We start from the raw sequence: 8,923 nt of genomic DNA, 5'->3' as shown, positions 1-8,923 counted from the left end.
AAAAATGTAAATGCCTACATTTAAATGATCTCTTTAAAAAGCATTTAGATTAAGAGACTGAACAGGAGCGAGGCATCAAAGGCTAGGGGCAAGGAAAACCTGTTGGCCACGGCCCCTCCCCCAGGCCACAAAATTCAGGGCACGACTTCTGTTGGTAACCTCACCACACTGAACTTACTGAAACTGACAATGTTAAATATTTAGCTTCACAAACTCTGTAAAAATGAGTTGTTGTGGCCTACAAAAAAAAAAAGTATATACATATGTTACATCATACAATAATCTTAAAGGTCATATTTACAAGAGAAAATCTATTCACAGAAACACTGCGAAATTCTGATTCAGAATGCAGTACCTGGCCTTGGGGTTTCTGCAGTTTATTTTCAAAAAGCTTATTGCTCTACCATATAGGCAAAGGGTGAAACCAGTACTCTTCAAAACAACAACAAAAATCATAGTTCTTGTCCAACAGCTAAGTTTAGACAACAACTAGGAATGTGGTTCACCATTCCTCAAGACCGAGAGAATATTGCATGTATCCATTACTTTTTAAATAAAGTGCACTCGGCTGCACGTCAGCAAGTGAAAAACTGCCATTGCTGCAATTAAATACTGTCGTCTGTTTTCCCTTCTGCAAAGCCATCTGACACCAAAGACAATTCCTGGAGGTGAAGTATTACAGGACATTAGGGGCAGATAGAAATCCTATTTAGGAAAAAGCCTAGGACAACCAACAGTATGGTGGGAGCTATCCTTAAAGGAGAACCTGGAAATGCCACCTTCACAAGACAGCCTGTGACAAAAACCCTCGAATGTGGACCATGCTCTTCATCCAGTACTGCAACTATCAAGAAACCAGTGTTCTCATCTCTTGACTTCTCCCATGTTCTCTGGCCCCACCTCCATTTTTTCCAAAGACTCTGGACAGCCAAGCAGAAAAAAAGTGACACAGGACAGTTTGCGATCAGTAACACTCCGTACCTCCAGAATCATATCCCCAAAAGGCAGAATGCCAAAAATATTTGTTTTAAACACCATGATACATAGGAGGAGGGAAAGAAAACAGGTAGATACCACACCAGCTTAAAATTCAGTCCTGCTCAAATGACATCACTGAAATACCGTTGATGGAGACTCAAGCTGGTCCTTTCTTCAAAGCTGGGTGCCTAGAACAATGATTCACTACTCCTGGTAATCCTAGCGCAGTGTCATTTGTACAGTGATTTCCTTGAAGGTCATGGTGTAGACATGTCAGCAATATTTCTGTTGGCAACCAGAAGAAACATGAGTAAAACACACACTTGGTCCAACAGAAAAGAATCCCTATGTCTCCAGGGATGGCTTGCCACATGGCTCTGGCTGACTGATTCAGTCCTTAGATACCAGGTTGCTGAAAGTATCAAATGGCCTGATGCCTTCAAACCAAAAGTTTTTTCAAGGATTATATATTTTAAGTTAAACATCCTAGTTAAAAATCTACCTAGGACCTTTACATTATAGTCGAGGCTTTGGTTCTCTCCAGAGAACAGGAAAAAAACATTGAGAAAGGCAAGGAACAGAGCCCCGTACCTGATCAGGACCCATGGGCAGGCCAGCCATGGGCACGGAGTTCACGTTCATCTGTCCCACGGGACCACTGCTGCCATTCATGTGCACCATACTGTACGCGGCAGGATTCCCCTGGTGGGCAAATTGCTGCTGGGGAAAGGTGCTGTAAAGAAAAGTGGGAAATTACCTCCTGGGTCAATTTCAAAACACACGACAAGCACACAGAGACCACAATTCCATCAGTGTTGCTGTACTTAAGCAGAGAACATGAGTGAGAAAACTCAGACAGCCTGTCTTCTCTCTTTCACAGTTGTCTGTGCTCATACCCTTGTGGATATGCACACAGTAGGAAGGTGTCTCAGAATGGATGAGCCAAATAACACTCTCTAGTATCAGCCCAGGCCTTTGGATCTCCCCATCCAAACAGGCATGGCTGCAAAACAGAGACTAATTCCCTGAACTTTTGGCACATTCTAGTGGCTGACTTTCAAAGTCCCTGTTCTAGCAATTTCCCAGCAGTCCAGCGGTTAGACTCTGCACTTTCACTGCACAGGACCTGGGGTTTGATCCCAGATCAGAGAACTGAGATCCTGCAAGCCTGGTGGCACAGCCAAAAAAGAAGGCCCTGTTCTTCACCTGTTCCTGGCCAGGGTTCCTGACGGCCAGCCCTTCATTTCCGAGGACTGATACATGGGTGCGGTCTGAGGATGCTGCATCATGGGATTCTGGGAGGGACCCATTCTTGATGACATCATTGTATTGGGAGGACTAGGCACTCGACCAAAGGCTGGATCTGGTTGTTGTCCCATCCCTTTAAAAAAAAAAGAAGAAAAAGAAATTACAACGCTCAAATGCTACCTCCCTAGAATATCAGCTTTCTATAGAAACTTGAGGTTCCTTTTTTTTTTTAAGGTGGGGGAATGTGGTTAAGTGTAAGGTATAAAGATGCTGCCTATCTGTAACTCTTGCTTCTCCCCAAGGAGACAGCCAGAGCAACAGGCTTCCCACAGAGACACCCCCATCTGGATCCCCCTAAGGGCAGCCACCCCAGTAAGCTTTCTGATGCAAGGACACTAGGTCATGGCCCTCTGCCCTCCAGCCCTCTTTAGAGCATAGGGATGCTGTCCCTGGCTGAGGGATGCACCCTCAGATGTCAGCTCCCCAAGAGATTCCTTGAGCCCCACTCCTTCATGTTTCTGGAACCTCACAGAGGCATGACTGTAATTAATATGCCCAAGCCATCAAGGAGAGGGACTCGAAAGCCTACCCAGTGCCTCCCTCTCCCTGTTCAGCAATGGCAGAGTTCTACTACGCTGGGACATGCTGGGGCGGGCACGTCCTGGTAAGGCTTTCTTCCAAATTAAGATGTGAGGAACTGAAAAAACAAGACCGAGGGGGAAAAACCTCAACTATTGAGCGATCATCTACCTCAATGACAATCACCTGTGCACTGAAGTAGACAGTTTTGTTCTGCTATTTTTAGTTAATCTGTTTCTCTTATGAAATTATAGGAGAGTGAATAGCATTTGTTTTCAACATACAACACATCTAGTGAACATTACGTTCTCAGGAATGGTACTTGGGGGTAGCCATGATCACTGTCAAGCGTACCGTAATTTGGTGGGTATGGAAACTGCTGAGGTGGAGCTTGCGGCATGGCAGGCCCGGCCAGGACCCCATCCATGCTGGGGGACGCAGTCACATTCGGGGGTGGACTGAAGGTCTGGGTTTGCTGCTGCTGCTGTTGCATCATCATCGCCACCCTCTGCTGCCGGAAGTGATGACTCAGCAGCTCTCTGCTGCGCTGGGCAACCATCTGAGCGTTAAGGAAACCCTAACACCAGAGAAAAGAACACAATTACACACGTATAGCAAGAGTCAGCCAGTTTCATGTGTATGGTGCACCCACAACACATTAGGTAGCAAAGAAAAAAACATCCAATGCTTTTATCATTAGAAAAAAGGAAATGCCCAATTCTCATTATGGTAACAGCTTTCTGACTTGGTATGGGGGTGGGTGTTGGGGGAGCAGAACAGGGACCTCAGTATTATTGGGGGCTAAGGGACAAAAGCAGCTTCCCAGGTGGCTCAGTGGTAAAGAATCCACCTGCCAAGCAGGAGAAGCAGGTTCAATCCCTTGGTCGGGAAGATCCCTTGGAGAAGGAAATGGCAACCCACTCCAGAATTTTTGCTTGAGAAATCCCACAGACAGAGAAGCCTGTAGGGCTCTAGTCCATGGGGTTGCAAAAGAGTCAGACACAACTTAGCAACTAAACAACAACAACAGGGGATGAAAGCAGACAAGTCATCGCACTTTAATATAGTTAGAAAACAGTCCTCAAAGTGAGAGAATATTTAGGAGTAGAATTTGAGGACAAATTTCTCGAAAACTGTAAAATAAAACAAACAGGCAGGAATGAGATTCTGTTTGGAGGAGAAACAAAAGAGAAGCCAAAAATAAAGCAAAGTAGTGCAGTTATACGCAAACAAGCAGGAATCCACTCCTGAAGGCCTTGGAGTCTCTCTAAACCTCTGATGGGGAGGGTAAGGAGGTGACATCATCAAAGCACTGAACAAGGAAACTGATTTGCCAGCTAGGAGAGACCATCTCCAAAAAGCAAACCTTAATCACCTTTTTAGAAAGTATCCTAGCTCAACTGATACAGGATGTCTGATTATCAAGAAAATATACAGGTACTGATACTTCCAAGCACACCTGAGAGAGTGAAAACCAGGCATTTCACAGCTGTTGATGTTTAACAGTACTTCAAACCACAGTAAGGGATTTTCGTTTAGTCATTTGCCTTGTGCACATTATGGAAATGCCTTAATACAGCGTCCAGCTTGGGCTGGAGGCAGAGACCATTAAGAACATCCTTCCTACCATGGTCATAGCATCAGTCATCTCAAAGACTTACTGACAGTGGGATTATGAAATTTTTTTTCTTCTTTAGACTTCTTATACCAAATTCTACCCAGTGAGCATGTAGTTTCACAATCCAGGAACAGAGAAAAGTTTACAGATTTATTATTTTCAATTCCTAAAAAGTAAGTGGTAGCAGTTTCACAACATAGCATGTGATCACAAAGGGAATTAACTTTAAAAACCTGAATTGGTGGTTAAAAAAAGAACCTCTTCCTCTGGTTCTTCTTAGTAACCAACAGGAAAAGATGAAGGGAAGAAGAAAAGTGTGATGGGTCCCTGGGATGGTTTCTTACACAAGGAATTTGAGATTGTGTACTGTCTTTGTTTAATAAATATTTCCTGAGAGTCAGGCAGGGGCCAAGCCCTGTGCGGAGCATTCAAGCCCTGAACACGAAGAGACGTATCCTCACCTGGGTGTTGACCTGCGGCTGCATCATGGGCCTCATCACCGCCGCCCCGCCAGCAGTGGGGTTTTCCATTTTCATTTCAAGTGCCTGACGGCTCTGATTCAAAAACTGGGGAGAGACAGGGTGGTTAGGGTGCAAGTGGAGCTCATTAATGAGGCCAAAACAACTATCTACACCTCGGCTCCACCCACCAAGATCGTGACAACACCTCGAAACCCATTAACCTGCCTAAGTTATGGCTAAGTGGAACCAGTACACTCTCACATTTCAAAAGGGTTGGTGCTGAAAAGCCCCTGGCCAGCACAGGAGGCTTTCATGTTCAGCATCAGGAGGAAAAGTGCAAGTACAATTCTACACCTTAAAGAGTATCTTCAACAGGAACCCAAAGGATTTATAAAGTCAATTTTCTCTGGCATAATTTAGGCCACTGGGGAAACACCTTTAATTTGATCAAAGTAACAATGGAGAAAATTACTTCTGTTACTTCTTCCTAGGTACTTTTTACTGGAAAGAAACTGTAAGAAGTAAAGGGATACCATGAACGCATTAACACAGCTCTCCTGAGTAGCTACACTGACTTTAGGGAACATCAACGCAAGAGTCCTCAGCTCGCTGGATTCTCAGTTCACTTATCTGCTTATGTGGTTCAGTTTCCCCACATTTAAGAACTCTGCACACTCAAAGATACTAAAAAATATAAACAATTAAATCCCTAAAAATTTGTTATGAACTAAGGAACAATGGGAAAAGATATTAAGAGAGCTCAAGTTTCATAACACATATAAAAAGCAGAGGTTCCTTAAAGAGAGTGCTCAAATCAATAAGGTTTCATAGTATAGTGCAAGTCGCTCAGTCATGTCCGACTCTTTGCGACCCCATGGACTATACACAGTCATGGAATTCTCCAGGCTGCAATACTGGAGTGAGTAGCCTTTCCCTTCTCCAGGGGACCTTCCCAACACAGAAATCAAACCCAGGTCTCCCACACTACAGGCGGATTTTTTACCAGCTGAGCTCAGGGAAGCCAATAAGATTTCAATACCTGTCTATTAATAGCAAGGACATTTTAATAATAAAAACTCTCTATCTCTAAGGCTATGAAGCCATCAAGAAACACTATTCTCCCCCAAGAGCAATCCTGACATTTTTTATTTTTCAACCTGTACAGCAGAATATTCTTACAGAAAGGTATCCAATTCTAGTACAACCACTCCCTAGCAAGGAACTGTCCATACAAATACAATGTTACACAGCAATGAAAACAAAAGGAATTTCTTTAGTTGAGGAAGGACGGAGAGCCAGTGGCAGGAGATGGAAGAACACAGTCCGAAAACGGGAGAGGAAGCGGGCAAAGGGAAATGGGTGTATGACTGGTTACCTGCTGGCCCTGCAGCCTCTGCTGAAGCTGCATTCTAAGTTGCTTGGGAGTGTTTGTTCGGGGTCTCATGATGCTAGCCCGAGGGTGCATTCCCTGGAGAGGAAAACTGCCTTGCTGGTTCATCTGATTCATCATCGAGTTAAAAGGTGGTGATTGTCCCTGAAGGTTAAAGCCTCCTTGCATCGGAGGCCCCTGCGCCGGGTACGTCTGCCCATATAATGCTGCCTTCTGCTCCATCATTACTGCTGCTTCTTGGCCTTGGAAAGCATCCTGTTTGGGCTCCAAAGCTTGTCCCTAAACATCAAACACATAAATGAACGGGGAAGTACAGGGGGAAACAACAGAAACCAAACCCACTAAAAGAGGTGAAAAATAAAGTCAATGTATGTGATGACGGGTGCTGCAGGATTTCAACACCAAAATCAAGCTTACTGTCTGAAGTTCCATGCCATGGAACAGAGACCATGCCATCTTTTGATGGCTATGTCCTAGTGCCCATGGAGCACAGGGTCTCACACAGAGAGATGCTTGAATATTTTCTGAGCCGAATACCAACAAAGTACTGAGTACCTGGAGAAATACTATTTCTTCCAAACAAGATTTCTGTACCAACAATGAATTCTCATGTACTCTGCCCAAGAATGTTTTCGAAGGTGGTAAGAGGTAAATTTAGTAGAGACAGGTAAATCAACAACAGTTCATGTCCTCTGGGGTGTAGTTACCACATGAACAAAACCTAAAGGTGGTCAGTCGTCCACTACTATCTGTACCTGAGAAGAGAGAAAACTATTAATCCAACATGTATTTATTGAGTGGTATGTGCCAGGTATCACTTCTCTGCATGCTAACCACACAAAGTAACGTCCAGCAGAAACACTAAACACTCTGAAGGAGGGGACAGCCTGCAGCGTTAAGATAAGAAAAGCCAGGCAGGTGCTGCTTTGGCCTTTATCTTCTCGTCCTCAGGGATGGAGTGCCATGTGTGCTGTCAACACCCTCACCCCGGCTCGTCCTAAAGCACACCTCACCCCCCGCGACCGTGACACCATTCTCAATGCTCTGCCCCTCTCGGGCCTTTCCCTGGAGGACTGTTAAGAGTTCACCTGCCCCAGGCCCTCTTCTTTTCTCCCGCTATCTTTCCCACTGCGGTATTCTCTTCCACTGGTGACGACTGTCAAGTGTCTGTCTCCAGCTCTAGAGCCTCAGACACTAACTGTGCTCATGCAGAAGCCCATTCAACATCTTCACCCAGATGTCCTAGGCATCTCAAAACTAACATGTAGAGGACAGAAGGCCTGATTATCAAGTTCTTCCTACAGAAAAAAAAAAAAGCCCAATTCTCCTTCAGTCTTCACTACTCACAACACACGGCAACATCATGAACCCGGAACTAAACGCCAGCACCTCGATTTCTCACAGTCTCCTCCCCAAGTGTGCGAGTGCACACGTGTGCACACACAGCCCAAGTCCTGTCAGCTTTTCCTCGGTGACATATCGGATAGGCTTCTCTTCCTATCAGTCCACTGCCATCACCCTGCCCAAGGCACCTCTACTCTGTGCCTCTTCTAGACAGCAATCTAACATTTCTGTTTACAAAGTAAATCACACTATTAATATAACACACCTATATTTCTCTTGCTAACCCTGGTAAAATGACAGTAAACAAGTTAAAAGGTAGTAATTATCAAAAAAATAAAAAAAAAAAGGAGAGAGAGAGAGAATATTGAAGGCAACAAGATAAAATAAACTGAATAGGCATATGGTAGACAGAAAGGAGAAACTGAGAACCATTTACCTGCAGAGATAACCCCCCTGAGGCCTGAGTCAATGTCTCCCGTGGAGCTAGGGCAGCACTCCACTGTGGGTGGCAGAAGGTCAACGAGTGTGCCCAGACAAGGGGCTGGTTAGGAGACTGAGCACAGAGCAGGGGAGCCCCCCAACTCCAAATGCCGTATCTTCCACCTACTTCCACAAGGCCTTGCTTCAGGGACACCAAGCCCAGAAGAGGGCAGGAGCAGGGCAGGGAATGAAAACAGGAAATCTTAGATCCTCATAATTTCTAGTAAAATTTTATATTTTAGAACTTTTTATCTTAAGCACTACAGGATCATCAACTTGCCTCCCCATCCCAGCTCCCAAAATGCAACCAGGTAATTTAAAAATTTCTAGGAAAGAAACAGTCTTCCCTAGAAAATCTATATAAAAGTCTGTATGGGGGATGGGGACAATGACAATTCAACATGCAGCAATTTGGGGAGATCTGAGATAAAGGCCGGTCTCCCCACCCCCAGTTAGTCACTCTCAGCGAAGACAACTGATCCTGCACTCTCAAATATAAAAAGATGCTCAAGGATCACCAGATACTTGATTATGAAAGCTTCCAATATCCAAATGACTCAAACAGGAAGTAACTTAAAAGTACAGAAGATTAAAAAAAAAATAAAAAGCCACCACAGAACCCATATAACATCCAACATGTCAACAGACAGCCCAGAGAGATCAGGAAAAAAAAGATTAAAATCATTGAAGAAATATTTTAAAATGCCCTCAAATCAAAGGGAATATCTGCTTGTCTCTTAGTAATACACAGCAGAATGAATGAAACAAGACCCATATCAAGACAAGGAATCATGGAATTTTAGAGGGAAAAGGTTCCTAAATAAT

At 44.3% G+C, this 8,923-nt stretch overlaps 1 protein-coding gene across 22 annotated transcripts in view; it reads right to left on the bottom strand.

The window, feature by feature from the left end:
• Positions 1–957: 957 nt before the first annotated feature.
• Positions 958–8,923, bottom strand: part of NCOA3 (nuclear receptor coactivator 3) — a 122,810-nt gene continuing 114,844 nt past the window's right edge. For 20 of the 22 annotated variants that reach the window (XM_081559068.1, XM_081559078.1, XM_081559067.1 and 17 more), the window contains 6 exons: positions 6,260–6,553; positions 4,885–4,989; positions 3,160–3,382; positions 2,185–2,359; positions 1,570–1,711; positions 958–1,263 (listed from right to left, as the gene is read on the bottom strand). In XM_081559068.1, coding sequence (XP_081415194.1) covers positions 1,252–1,263; positions 1,570–1,711; positions 2,185–2,359; positions 3,160–3,382; positions 4,885–4,989; positions 6,260–6,553 — 951 coding nt within the window. In that variant the 3' untranslated portion in view covers positions 958–1,251. The remainder of the gene's footprint in view (positions 1,264–1,569; positions 1,712–2,184; positions 2,360–3,159; positions 3,383–4,884; positions 4,990–6,259; positions 6,554–8,923) is intronic. The other 2 variants (XM_081559088.1, XM_081559074.1) reach the window with 1 other exon arrangement.

Source organism: Giraffa tippelskirchi, chromosome 13 (assembly GCF_054371585.1).
Source record: "Giraffa tippelskirchi isolate mGirTip1 chromosome 13, T2T-mGirTip1v1.2.pri, whole genome shotgun sequence".
NCBI classification, from domain to species: Eukaryota; Metazoa; Chordata; class Mammalia; order Artiodactyla; family Giraffidae; genus Giraffa; species Giraffa tippelskirchi.
The sequence above is the reverse complement of the archived record's forward strand: the minus strand, read 5'-3'. Positions and strand labels throughout refer to the sequence as shown.